This window comes from Panicum virgatum, chromosome 9K (genome assembly GCF_016808335.1).
Source record: "Panicum virgatum strain AP13 chromosome 9K, P.virgatum_v5, whole genome shotgun sequence".
In the NCBI taxonomy this organism is placed as follows: Eukaryota; Viridiplantae; Streptophyta; class Magnoliopsida; order Poales; family Poaceae; genus Panicum; species Panicum virgatum.
Window position 1 is genome coordinate 48,386,791 of NC_053144.1, and position 14,617 is coordinate 48,401,407.

Here is a 14,617-nt window from a genome sequence, read left to right on the forward strand (position 1 = left end):
TGGACTTGGGCTGGATCCATGCAGGCCGGTCTGACCGGTTATGTGAACCGGTCTGACCAGTGTGTCTAGGCAGAGTTTCTGGTAGTATCGTAGTGTAGTCATTTCTCGATGTCAATTCTAGTTGTTCGTTGTAAAACTTATAAATTATGTATGTATTTGAACTCGTTTGTAAAAGTTATGTTTATTCCTATTATGTCGCGTTGTGGTATTTTTAAGTATTCGTCGTACTTGTACCATCTGTGTCCGCTTTCGCGTGGGACTTCCGGTGTTGTTTGCCGTGGGTTGAGAAATGACCGGTGTCGTGGGCTTTTGGGGGTACCCACAGCCGGGTGGCGGAACGCACCCGCCTATTCCCCGAGGGGGAGTACTTGGGGAAGTGCTAAGATATTAGGCCGATCTAGCTTCGGGGCAAGAACGCAAGAACACACGGATTTAGTGTGGTTCGGGCCGCCGGAGCGTAATACCCTACGTCCACTGTGTGGTGTATTGCACTAGGAATGAATGAGTATATCATCTGCCCCAAGTCCCTCTTTCGACTTGAGCCTTACTCTAACGGGCGTCTCCCTTTTATAGAGTAAGGAGGACGCGTACACAGCGTCGGACCCCGACAGGTGGGCCCAACAAGAATGTATATTTTACTAGACAGTAGTGGTGCTACAGTGATGGAGAATCTCTTGCCGGATACACTTCATCGCCCTGTAGACTCTCTGGCCGAAGGGGGTCTTCTCCTGTCTCATCGGCGAGGCGCCCGTTGAGGCAGTGTAGGTTGCGGCGTAGACTGTTGGGTCTACCGAGGCGTTATGATACTCTGTCGCCGAGTTGTCGTGTCTAACTGGTGTAGCGGACTGACGTGCGCGGCATGAGTGGCGCCAGCGGCTGTACACTGTACCTTGGTAACGCGCGGTCAACAGTACAGCCTGGCGAAAGTCTCCTCGCGCTCTGCTGTGGCAGAGCGCTCTTAACGTCTCCCGCATTGAATGCGGTAGGTGGCCAAGTCTTCCCGAGGAAGCTTGGCAGCCGCGCGCGTATCTGCGTCTGCGGACACGTGGCGGCTCCGGACCCCCCAGGCGGGGTCTGTTCCCTCCCTGCCGAGGGGTTCGGATAGTATATGGGGGTCCGGGACCCCGTGGGAGGTCCAGGGCCCCCCAGCTGTTTTGTCTGAGTGCTTCCTTCTCCGGGACACGTGGTGACACCGTACCCGACCCCGAGCGGGATGCGGGTCCGAGACCGTTGATCCAATGAGATGGAGTCGGACCCCAGGGGTCCGGTTACTCAGCTCCTTTGGGCGTAGTTATGGATAACTACGAGTCTTGGCACAGCAAGAGGGGTACCCTAGTCCAGAGGTACCGACAACCGGCAAATTAAACCATTAAGCTAGCCCGATGTGTTCAATGGAAACTATTAATCACCTCTTTTTTATTATCATTACACTAAGTTTATATGGTGTCCGTACACATTGATTTTATTATCAACTAGTGGATCAAACAGGGCGGCACAGATAACAAAATTTAAGCTTGTTGACGGGGCGTACGTCAGCTTTTGGTTGAGCAATCATGTTATTTTTAACAAATTCCAATCAAAATCTTTTTACCAATCTGATTCTGTGTTGCAGCAAAGTCTGAATGATCAAGAGCAATTGATCCTGGCGTGCCGCACCACACTACACTTCTTCACTTCCCACGAATGATAAGGTGGTGTCGTGATTTGGGTGCACGAATTAAAGATCATGTCAGTTTTCATTAAACCATCAGGATTATTTTCTGATAATGTCCCTGAGGAGAATGGACTAGATTTTCTTCAATTATTTAAAAAGAATTTTTTTATAATGCTTGGAGAGGTGTTGGGAGGTATTTCATGGGTATTTCATGTATATATAATTTGTGGGCCCAAACTGAGGGGGCGTTGGGAGGCGTCAATGAGGAGGTGTCGGGAGGCATTGGTTTGTTTCTATGGTCGGTGGGTCCATAGGTGTCGTAACGCCTCCAATGACTCAAAGTTTAGAGGATTAGAAATTTCATGGCAATTGCATTTTTGTAGTTATTTTTTTAACGGAGGGTAAAAGAGTAAACTCATAATTATATTGTAGTACGATCATTATTTGTTTACAGATAAAGAAAAATAAAAGGATAATCATTGTTAGGGTTCCTGATCCCTGATCCATCCGTCCACCCGACCGCCGCCGCCGCCGACCACGATCGCCTCCGCTTCCCTGTTCTCTCGGCGCTCTCGTTCGCGTTCATCGACGTCGGCGGTCCGTCCACGCGCGCGCTCGTTGGCACCGGCAGCAACCTCCCCTCGCCGTCGCCGCCGATTCAATTCTCATCCCCAGTCTCCGATGCCCAACAGGCGATTTGATCTGCGGCACCCGTCGCCGCCCGTGTGGCCTGCCCCCTCCCCTCGCCCGTCGCCGCCGTCGCGATCCTGCCCTTCCCGCCCGTCCTGACTCGGCCGTCGTCGCCGAGCTGCCGCGGTCGTCCCCAGAGGCAGGAAGCGCGTCTACTTCTCGTCCAATTCCGGTGAGTTTGCCCTACATTCCTGCTACCAATTTATTCACCAGACGCCGATTTGGCAATTTGGCACGATGATTTGTACTGGAATGTACTCGTAGAAGATTCTTCACTGATGATATTATCTCACCTCTGTGGAAGGATTATGTTCAGATCATGATAACATCTCAATTGTCTGTGCCCACTGTCCTGATCCTTTTTTTAGGTGCATGATATTGAGTGGAACACAGAAAGGGGAACCTTTCTGCTCTGGTGAGCATGATATTGTTTTATGGAATGATAACATCATGATCCCAGCAGCATATTTTGTAGTTTGTTCTAAACATTTGGTTTAGAAAAATGCTATCTGAAAGAACTGATTTAGAGCATTAAAGAATTAAACCAAGGGTCTATCATTGTAGATATTGCATAATGGAGTGGACCTAACCAAGGAGACAATTCAAACATACTAATATTTGGTTCATGACATCAGATATTGCGGTTCAATCCATTGCATTATTTTATTGCCTCATTATTTCAGGAAATTCAGTTCTACTGCTACTACTCCGCCTGACCGTGCAGACTTTTTTTGTTTTTTTCACCTGTTAACCATTCTACTCAGCTTGTTACTGAGATATTATGTTGAACTTGTGAAAAGTGTGAACCTATGTAGTTAACTTGTTACGGAGAGGAAGGTTTCTGATAAAGGCATGGGAATACATCTATTCTGAAATAGAGAAGTACTTGTTTTGTTTTGATAGCTTCAGCTAAGTCATCAAGACCTGATTTTGGCCCGGTATGTGAAAATATACTATATTTTTTGGTAAATCGATGTGCTGAAATGATTCTTATTCTTCTAATCTATACATGCAGAATGTCATAATGAGGTTTAAGCTTCACTTAGTGAAAGAAATTTATCCGGATCTACGGTAGTACTATGACCCTTGAGAATTATTGGCCGAGATTACAGTTAATGAGCCACGCACCATTGAGTATTTCTGGTTCTCACATTTGACAAAATATTTTGGGTACAGAGGAGACGCACTGTTGTACTACCTCAAACCTGCTCCTGGGAGTCGACCATCAACTGCATTGGTAGAAATTAATGAACAAGAAGATGTAGCCAAAATGCTAGATGCGCATGCTCAAGAAAGTACAAAAATTTGTCATCTCTACATAGTGAATGCAGCTGGACTTCATTATGAGGATGGCTATGCGTGGCGGTCCGATGACGAAGACCTTGAATGGCAGTCTGATGAGGATGACTACCCATTGGACCGCGATGAGTGTGACTGCCCATTGGACCGCGATGAGGATGTGCGTCAACAAGACGACAGGATGTCTCCTGTGATGAAGAAACAACGCGCTGATTAGTAAGCAGACCAAGACTACACGTTTCCTGTAGTTGTCATTATTTCGTAATTTCACTCATACTTTGCAACTTCTGCAGGGTTCTCATGATCATTTCTGAGGTGGATGGACGCCCTCGCCCTTGATGCCAGCTTATCCAATAACTCAACATGTGGGAAGATGCAATAGCAGGGTTGTGTGCCATGTCCAAGTTTATTCAGCCTGCTAGTTGTCATTTATTCAAAGACACAGTCCAGTATTGTTCAGTCTGCTATTTGTCTTTTATAGATGTTCAGTTCTTATTTATCATGGAGTCGTGAACCTTGCAATCTTTCATGATTATTCATACTGAACAGCTCTATTGGTGGGAAGACCGGAAGATGCAATAGCAGCGTCGTGTGCGATGTCCAAGTTTTAATATTTATAAAACAGTTATAGATGTTCAGTTTGCTAGTCGTCATTTATTCAGAGATAGAAACTCCAGTATTGTCCAGTCCGCTTTTTGCCTCTTATATATGTTCACCTCTTTTTATCATGGGATCGTGGACCTCTTTATATCAGTGTGCTTGTAGATGAACATGTGAGGATTACATGGTTTGTCATTTAGGTGCAATAATGGCATCAAAAGTGCCCGTTTGAATCTTGATCAATTTTATGATGCATGTCTGTCCAGCGGTTAACTGATTTGCCTACTGAATTTTGGCATCTTGAAGTCTGGCGCAAGCTGCTCTACTTGCTACTTGTTTGATGATGCCGTGTGGTTTTAATTCACTTTCGATCAATTCAAATTTAGGTTGAAACTTGAGTGCTGCAGAACTTGATCGGCATTCCATTGTTGTGCATTGATCATTAGAAAAGCAATAGATTCAAATCAGATCAGATATCCATACCGTATCGACCATCAGAGTGATTCAAAACAATTGTTCACTGTGATTCTTTTAACCAATGTAACTGCTTTTACAGTTTCAGCGCAATCTTGCATGTTGACCTGTACTCATCCTGATTGACCATTCAGAAACTCTCGCATGAGCGTCGTGTTTCTGCCTCATCGTGGTCATTCAGAAACACACGTCTTGGTACTTCAGACATTATTGCACTAACAACCACCACCCATTCAGAAAACTTTGTGCTCAGAAAACCATTTGGAGCAACGAGAACACAAATTAGTGCTAATGATTAACATCAAGTAATTCGCATTAACTCCAACTATTTTAGTCACGAAACAAGTTCCCAACTATTCGGATTACATGGTTCATACTACACAACTCAGCAAAAAAAACAGCAAGGGAAAGCAGGCATCTACACAAACTAATCCGCCATTATTTTAGTCACGAAACAAATTCCCAGCGTGCAGTGCCACCACATTTGCCGTTTGAACAAATCCCAAGCGCCTCCATTTGATTGCCTGCCGAACTTATCCTGCTGAAAGGGCAAAAAAGAGAAAGAACGAAATCAGTCAGGAACGGGATTAAAGCAAGCGCATATGAGATGGAATTCCAGTTATCACAGATTTTAAATCAAGGTTAAGTGGCAATAACTAAATCTGAATAATCTGAACTGACCATCACAGATTTTAAAAGAATGACTCAGATGTAAGCTCAGAAAAAAATTACATGGCTAATTTTCAGATAGAGGTAAAGATCTCAGGTGACAATCCATCAACCATGCGGATATAAAGACATATTGAGAAGCTAGCAACTGTCTGTATATTGATCAAATGATCTGACGGAACCCATTAGCATCCAAGACAAAAATAATAATATTCAACTATACTACTATCTTTGTAGAGGAGCATGAGAGCATGTGCTTAAGATTGCCAACACAACTTTATTTCTATCCAGGTCACGTGCACCTGCTGGTCAGATAGCTTGTCACTTGTGTAGTAAAAAAAATTGTACAGAACCTCTGTGCCCTTTCTTTTCAGCTATAGTATTTTTCAGACATATATATATTCATGAAGTTCAAGACATACCATTTCTTGTTGTAATTTATCCCACTCCTGGGTGGTATTTCTGCTCTCTTCTCTTAGCTTATTATCATCCTTGCAGCCTACAAAACAGAAATTTGGATAATATATACCTTTACTAAGGTTTTTACTAAGGTAGAAATAACAACAGATTTTGTTTTTGAGAATAAATTGTCACCACAGTATAATCAGAGCTTCCAAGTTAACAACACAACAATCAATTCAAAAGAGTTATACAACATGGTACCTTGTCAAATCATAAATCCGGCACATCTTCAGGGAGTTTTGTTTCCTACATATCAAGAGTAACATTAGCCATAGCTAGATAATCCTCAGAGAGAGACAGTATTTAGGAAAGATGAACTTTACTATTAACTACCTCTTCTCTCATGGAGCATCTTCGCCGATCGTGATCCTCACCCTTGCACAGGGTACATTTCCTCTTAGATTTATTCTTATTTGACTTCAACTTTTTCTTCGGGGCCCCTCTGCCAGGAACATACATGGGATCCATGACATCTCTGGACTCTGTAGAATCAACATCGACGGCTTGCAGCAGCACAGGACCGTACCTCTTGCCTGCATTCTCCCCTCCATTTGGTAGCATCATAGTAGCTTCCTCTTCGAGAACGTGCTTGAGCCGCTCATATGCTTCAGGTGAACGAGAAGCTACGAAGGATGCACTGTGACCGATATTGCATAGCTCACGGTATTTCTGTACGCTATCCGTGTAGTCATACATGCTGCTCTTCCTTATTGGAGGAAATGCACTCTTGGCCCCCCTTGTCCACCTTCTCAAAACACAGCACTTTGGAATCCGCTGTTCTTTAAGATCGCCCAATACAAAGAAGATGTGCGAGCAGGGAGTTCCAAGAGACTGTAGCTTAAGACAAGAACAACGAATTCCCTTCAGATTGCCTTCATCAACACATATCTCACATTCCACATAGTATTCTCTGTCTCCTTTGTCCTCCCTGCCAACAATATACTTAATTGTTTCATAGCCATCATCTTCAATTTCTATGGCAAAACACTTTTTGGCTGCTTTTATGCTGAACTGCACCGTTGCAAAAACACTTGGTGTGAACGATTTTGCAGCCTCTTTCTCAATAATTGAAGCATTTGGTTCTAAGCATGGCACAGAACTCATTGCTACAAGGTCTAGAATCGCTTCATTAACGCGCAGCCGTGAAAGGCAGTGGTCAAAGTGCTCTACCAGCTCAAACAGTGTCATTTTACGATCGAGATTTACCTGAAGCCTAGAGTTTAGGCTCTCACTCCGCTAGTTGCTCCTCAATCCTAAATAGCACTTTCCAACATGATACGCAGCACACCAGACCTGCCTCCTCTCATACATCTGATACACCCACGACTCTGTATCCGTAACTTTATGCTTATCCATGAATTGGAGCCATTTTCTCTCAATCTCTTCTATGGAGCAACAATCATAAAGGAAATGCCTCAAGTCATCCTTGACACCATCATCGTGAAGATTACGCACAATGCACTGCTCAATATGCCATATGCATAGCCTATGCGATGAATTCGGCCACACCAGCTCGATTGCTCTCTGCATAGCAAGGTCTCCATTAGTGATCACAGAAACCGGATGCTTCTGAGCCATGGCCTCAGTGAATGTTTTAAGCATCCACACATATGCCTCAATCGTCTCCCGGGAAGTAACTCCGCATGCAAAAAGAACTGTGCTGCCATGTTGATTCACCCCGACAAAAGGAACAAGGGGCATGTTTTACCGATTCGTTTTGTACGTGCTGTCAAAAATTACGACATCCCCAAATGCTGAAAAATCAAGCCGGCTTTGGGTATCACACCAGAGGAGTCCCTTGAGGTGTCCCTTCTCATCAGTCTTGTAGTCAAAGAAGAAATCAGGATCCCTACGTCTGCATTCTGTCAGGTAACTGATGACTGTTTGAGCATCTCCAGCAGCAACTGTGTCCACCTTATTGCGATGATAGAAATTATACAGGTCCCTTCTTGTAAATCCAACCTTATCATACCCACCATAAAGCATTTCCATGATATCCATTATCTGGTGTTTGCGGATCCCAGATATCTGCATCGCCACAATATCAGCTTTCTGCTCATCTCTGATTCTTCTATGTGACCGCAGAAGACAAGCAAGATCTTGTTCCACCATCGGATGGTTGTGTTCGCAGATGAAATCCTTCACATGCCACTGACCAGTGTTCTGATCTCGTGCAATCACAAGCTTAGCAGGGCATCCAAACCGAGTAATATTCCGCGGCTTCCGCTTCTTATTCTCCCTCTTCAGCTCCTTCTCTTCACGGAAACCTTGACAACTGCAAACAAAATGACGAAGAGTCCTCTCATTGTGGCCAATGTCCCACTCACAATAGTCTTTCCTCACTAAATCCTTTCCCCTTAGCATAGTTGTTATAAAACTTGTATCCTTCTTCATCATCAAACACCTTCCTAACAATTACATTGTACTCAGCACCCAGCATTCCCTCCTGCATCAAAAAAATAATGGACATTACTACCACGACCAAAAAGTTGCATATGGACTATTACTGTTTCAACATTAATGCAAACATATACTTTAGAAGGCACCACTGTAGAAAGTACTCTACCATAGGATAGAAGAGCATGCCATAGAATAGGTATATGGACAAAGACCCACGCGCACATGTATATTCTAGAAACAAAAACTAATTGTTCGTCAGATAATTTATCCAGTCAACCGCATCACAAAGAAGCTATTCTATGTTTCTGTGATAACCAAAAGTTATTGCCTCTTGTGTTGTTTGCAGTGATGGATAATGGATTTTTTGAATGATTAGGGAATGCCTCCAACTGAAATACAATGCGCTAAACCAATACTGAAACAGATTCATTTCTGCAGTCAAGATTGATTTAATGCCAATTCCAACACTACAGACATGCTTCCCCATGCTACAGGTAATACACTATAATAATGTTACATGTAATATTTAGTAGTACAACGGAAATTGGACAATCAAAAAGACACCAAAAGCATGGCACTAAAAGAAGAATTAATGTTTACATGCATCGAAATGTGCATTAACCGGATAATGAGATAATATAGAAGTTTAGCTATTAAAAAAACTGCTACTGAGCTACCCATTTTTAAAAAGGTGCCACTGGTTTTTTGTTGAGAACATATCTGAGCTAAACAATACCACAGTGCCCTATGAGGTCACAGGCAATCATAAGAACACAGCACTCCATCTTATAGGATACAATCTCACCAGAAAAATAGTTTTACAGGACTAAGTATTGCACAGATTTCAAATATATAAATATCATCTGGTGCATGAAAAAGGCTATTTACATTTTCCTTTTAAAATATGATGACAAGCAAAGTAGCTCTGAGTTAGCGAGACCAACCTCTTCGTTGTGACACTTTCTTGTGTCTTGGTTGCAGAATAACCAGCCACCACCAAGATTAGCAGACTGTAACGTAGCATGGGAAAAAGAAAGGAGATCAGATCACCATGGTTCAGGCATCCACAGGGGCGGGCCTACGGTATACCAAGGGTATTCAACTGAATACACATTATTTGTGGCAAAAAAATTTATATATAGTGTATTATATATGTATATGGAGCAAAAATAGGAATATTACACAAAATAATATGCTTCCAAACTTCAAGTTTCTGCTTCGTGCTGGAAAATCATAGTAGTTTATGTCCCACCCCTTCTCACCTGACGGCCCACAGGTCCATTAGCGGTCAGGTAGCCAACGAGCCAGCTTGATTGACAGGCCAAGCGCTCGTGTGCCCTCTCGATCCCTCGATTCCCAATCCCTAGCCGCAAGACCCTAGCTCCTCGAATCGGCGATCCGGATGGCGAGGGCGCAAAGAGGCCAGGCGAACATATGAAGGCAGGCTCATCAGCCGCGAGGACGAACGGCGGTAGGGCCTCTACGACCGGGCGGACGGACGGCGTCACAGGCTTGGCAGTCGGGCGGGCCACGAGACGCGGACAGCGGCCAGGATAGCATCGTAGCTAGGAAGGGGTGCAGGGCTCAGGCGTGCATGGCGTGGTGCGTGTGTCCAGAGCCTGGCACTGCCGCTTCGTCGGGGCGGCAGGGCCTCCACAGCTCTACCGCTCCGCAGTCCGTATTCTTTGGGGTGTGGGCGAGCAAGCAGAAACACAGGCCGAGCGAAATCAAACCTGAGCGCAAAGTAAGCTGACTAGTGATAAATTCAATCTTTATTTTGAAATTATTGTTGTAATTTATAAAATTTGGGTTGTCAAATATTTTTTCACATCTTTTGAAATTTTGAATACCCACCTCTCAAATCCTGAGCCCGCCCCTGGGCATCCATGAAACCAGGAATGAAATGGACTGTTACACCATGCTTTAATAAAATGCAGGTGTCCATTTTTCAGCAAATGGGAGTGTCCAGATTCAAGATGAACTTATGTATTTGTTACAATGGAATCACCGTACTACTTATACATAAAGCATTATTGGTTATCTTTTCAACTACAAACTCTGACTGCAAAGAGATGAACTTGTCACACTATAGTGACACTCACAGTCTTACAACTCTATATTTCTTTTACCACTGCCTTATGAATACTGTCACGGATCGAACAAAAGCGGATCAAATGAAGATTGGATATGAAATCAGTGTACAACTGGTCCAATTATCCATGTCATCCTCTATATCACTTTTTTTAAATAGAAAAGAAGACTGGTATACTTGGCTTCGAGATGGAATTAACAATTCCATAGTACATTGCTATTCTAGTCTGCGATTTAAATGAGTTATGCACCACGGTACCAATTATGCAACATCAAGCAGATCCTAAGCAAATCATAAGTCCGGCACATCTTCAGGGAATCAATTTGAACACGTGAATCAAGGATTGCTCACCTGCGTTGTCGCTGCTCCAACCTGAAAATGCTCTCTGCTGGGCTGGGGGAGGGGAGCCGCGCAGGCCTGGGTAGGGGTGGGACGACGGTGGAGCTAGGATTGCGGTAAGCGACGGAGGGCGGTGAGAGCGGAGGAGAAGGCGGCTGCGAGGGCACGGGCAGGGAGTCCGCAGCGGCAGGCGACGCCGAGGGCAGGGAGGCCGCCGCGTCAGGCGACGGCGAGGGCAGGGCGGCGGCGGCGGTGCTGTAGGATAGGGCAGGCCGGCGGCGGCGGCCACGGTGGTGTAGCAGATGGCAGGGCGGCGGCGGCGTGCGAGGGAAGAGCGAGGGGACGGCGGCGTGCGAGAGGGTGAGGGCGCCAGCGAGCGGCGGCGGCGTGCGATGCAGAGCGGACACAGATCGGGTGCGGTTGCTATAGAGACTGCAACTTTAGCAGTCGCAGAATCTGGAGCGTCCCAAACTAATCGAAGGGTTGCTACAGACGGGGAAAGCACCAGACTTCTGGGAGGGAAAAAAGGGCGACTGGAGGGAAAGCGCCAGCAATTGGCGCCATTTTATTCTTTGCCGTGGGCAGGGAGGCGACCGTGCGAGCGGCCGGCGCGCCATGCAACCTCCTCTCCCGCATGCTTCTTCATCTGTTGCCGGAGTTGAGCAGCCATTCCGCGCCCCTGTCCAATCTCTTGCAGCTGAGGCTGGTGGCTCCATAGATGATGCCCAGCAGCTGCTCAAGGAAGCGCAACCACCCCGCATCCCTGTGCAATGGCTTGCATCTGAGGCTGGTCGCTCTATGGATGACGCACAGCAGCTGCTTGAGGAATTGCCAACAAGGTTTGTGCTCTACATTAATAATTTCTGTGTAGGAAGTACTACTGTAAATGAGCAAAATGGTTGATTGCATTACCTATTACCCACGATTGCAGAGTTGCTGCAACTTCTTTTTGGATTCCACGACTTGGTATGACATTTAGTAGTTTGGATGAAGCCTGGGAGTTATGGGTGACATATGGTGGTCGGATGGGTTTTGATGTTCGAAAGTCTTACATAAACACGAGTAATCTTGATGGATTGGTGACATCAAGTAGGTCTGTTTGTTCAAATCAGGGTTCTCGTGCTGGAGATAAAAGGTTTTGTGTTGTTAAGCGTAATCGAGCTCATACAAGAACAGGCTGCTTAGTTCGCATGGGCATTACTTTGGAAAGAAAAAATAAGATATACAAAGTGCATGGTCTATTTGTTGAGCACAACCACATTCTTCAAACTGCACAAACTAGTCATCTGATGCCGTCACAGAGAAACATTTCTACGCATCAAGCTATTGACATTGAAGTGGCTGATGATTCGGGTATTGCACCTAAAGCAGCCCATGAGTTTCTTGGTCGGTATGTTGGTGGATCAGCTAACCTTGGATATACCCATCGTGATCATAAAAATTATCTGCGTACTAAACGCCAAAGAGAGATGTTGTATGGTGAGGCTGGAAGTTTGCTAAAATATTTTCAAGATAAAGTGGTGAAGAATCCCTCATTTCAGTATGCAATACAAATGGATTGTGAAGAACAGATAGCAAATATATTTTGGGCTGATGCAAAGATGGTTGTGGACTATGCTCACTTTGGTGATGTCATTACATTCGACACTACTTTTGGAACCAACAAAGAATATAGATCATTTGGCATGTTTGTAGGTTTCAACCAGTTTAGAGAGACAATAGTTTTTGGTGCAGCTTTGATGTATGATGAGACATTTGAGTCTTTCAAGTGGATGTTCAATGTTTTTTTGTCAACACATAATCAAAAGCAACCTCAAACAATTTTCACTGACCAAGATATTGCTATGGGAAAGGCAGTGGCTGAGGTCTTCAGTAATGCATGGCATGGTTTGTGTACATGGCATATATCACAAAATGCAGTTAAACACTTGAATTCTCAAGATGAAGAGTCTGAGGACGAGGAAGAGTCAAGCATCCTGTTAGATTTCAGCTCCTGCATGTATCAGTATGAACAAAAGGAAGATTTTGAAGAAGCATTTAATGCTATGAGACTAAAAGTTAGTAAATCAACTTGGCTAGACAGCATTTACATGTTGAAACACAAGTGGGCTGAGTGCTATATGCTGAATGTTTTTTCAATAGGAATGAGAAGTACACAACTAAGCGAGAGTCTGAATAATGCACTAAAAGGCTGAGTGCACCTATGTTACTGCAAGCAAGTATGATTTATACACCTGCAATATTTAAAGTCTTTCAGGCTGAATATGAAAAGCACCTGGCAGCCTACACAGTAGGTTCAAATGGAACTAATGAATTTGTCATTGCAATTGGAGCTCTCAGAGGAACATTAACAGTTGAAGAAGAGCGCAAAGTTATAGTCAACGCGGCTGATCAAATGGTTTCATGTAGCTGTCGACTTTTTGAAAGAATTGGTATATTATGTAGGCATGCACTGAAAGGTCTAGATTTGGTGAACATTAAGATATTGCCTGAAAGATACATTTTGAAACGATGGACCAGAGATGCAAGATCAGGGATTATCCAAGATAAGCATGGGAGGGATATAGTGGAAAATCCTAACTTGGATGCTGCAATACGGTATAAAAATCTTTGCAAAATGTTCATTTCATTGGCTTCAAGAGCTGCTGATTTTGAAGACAGCTACTTGCTTGTGGAAGAGGCACTTCATAACGTGAGTAAGCAGGTGGAAGAAAAAATTAAAGGAACTCCTAACATTGATGCAGAAAAGTCTGGTGCTGAATAAACATTCAGCTTGCCAGACCAATATGCTCATGTCGTTGGTCTAAAGAAGAAAGAAAAGCAAAAAGGTGGATCAAAACAAAAGAAGAGTTGGATTGACAAACTTACTAAGAAAAAGAAGAAGAAATCAAACAAGAAAAAAAAGAGCAAGCATGTGCGACATGAAGAATGTGGAAGTCCTATACCTCAATCACAAGCATATGAATCAATTCATAGTTTTAATGAAGTTTTAATGGTATGCTGGCAGACTGTGTAAACTTTCCTGTACTTCTCTGTTTATATAAGAATAGCATTTCAATATTTGATTTGACCATGCTATTTTTTTCTTTATGTTTCTATCTCTCTGTATCCCTCTCTTTTCAGAGTTCAAATGTTGTTCAAGATGTTAGCAATCCTCACTTCTTGGAAGAGATAGATGGATGACAGTTTTAGAAAAGCTTCAGTGTAAGTATAGGTCAATTATGCAGGTCAAATGGTCTTGAAAAATCATCATCTATAATTGTTTTTTTTTGCAGGCCGTGTCCTTGAGCCTGGGCTGCTATGGTTGATGCAAGTCTTTTGTATATGAATTAGGCAAAGTGAACCTTATTATATTCCTAGACTACCATATGCTCTTTTGGGTTAAGCAAATGGTATTGCCTCTTTTGTGAATGCAAGTCTGCTACTAGTGAAGCAAGCTTTTGTATATCAATAGCAATAGAGAACCTTAGTACATGTAAAAGGATCTCAGCTTAACATATGCTCTTTTGGTGATATAAATTTAAAGGGCATTAAATTCTCAATTTTCAGTAAAATACAGATAATATTATTGTATTTATTTTCATTGTATTTATATCTTCTATGTTCCTTGTTGTTTTTTTTTCTAAGTACCGGTGGCTAATAGTACAAGTTGGGGATGAAACCTGGTAGAAAAGAAAAGGTCCAATCTTAACCATTGTTGGCCTCTTCGATGGTTCAGATGGAGGGACTGCATAACTTACAGTAGCAGTAGTAACTGCACAGGATCCAGGTCCATGCAGAGCACAGGCCGCGCGGCCGCCCGGGGGTGGGGGTGGGCTTTTTTAATGTAAAATGACCATAATACCCTTCCATGAATTAAATCAATCAAAATAGTTATTTTGCGTAGGCGTTGGGAGGCGTTAAGAAGTATTTCCAAACATTGTAAAATGACTCTATGT

The 14,617-nt window shown here is 43.6% G+C and overlaps 1 protein-coding gene and 3 long non-coding RNA genes across 4 annotated transcripts; 3 read left to right on the top strand and 1 right to left on the bottom strand.

Moving 5' to 3' along the window:
• The first annotated feature begins 2,120 nt into the window (after positions 1-2,120).
• Positions 2,121-4,479, top strand: LOC120651855. Its single transcript, XR_005666339.1, has 4 exons — positions 2,121-3,282; positions 3,360-3,415; positions 3,521-3,859; positions 3,937-4,479. It is a non-coding gene; the product is annotated as an uncharacterized LOC120651855 (long non-coding RNA).
• A 520-nt stretch (positions 4,480-4,999) lies between these two features.
• On the bottom strand, positions 5,000-11,120 carry LOC120651857. Its single transcript, XR_005666340.1, has 6 exons — positions 10,692-11,120; positions 9,193-9,258; positions 6,182-8,294; positions 6,050-6,094; positions 5,809-5,885; positions 5,000-5,258 (listed from the first exon to the last, which is right to left on the bottom strand). It is a non-coding gene; the product is annotated as an uncharacterized LOC120651857 (long non-coding RNA).
• Positions 11,121-11,161: 41 nt separating this feature from the next.
• Positions 11,162-13,245, top strand: LOC120651856 (protein FAR1-RELATED SEQUENCE 5-like). Its single transcript, XM_039929496.1, has 2 exons — positions 11,162-11,518; positions 11,611-13,245. The coding sequence occupies exons 1-2, from the start codon at positions 11,295-11,297 to the stop codon at positions 12,872-12,874; spliced, it is 1,488 nt and encodes a 495-aa protein (XP_039785430.1). The 5' UTR covers positions 11,162-11,294; the 3' UTR covers positions 12,875-13,245.
• A 25-nt stretch (positions 13,246-13,270) lies between these two features.
• LOC120651858 lies at positions 13,271-14,267 on the top strand. The gene is made up of 3 exons (XR_005666341.1): positions 13,271-13,674; positions 13,803-13,883; positions 13,955-14,267. It is a non-coding gene; the product is annotated as an uncharacterized LOC120651858 (long non-coding RNA).
• The last annotated feature ends 350 nt before the right edge of the window (positions 14,268-14,617 follow it).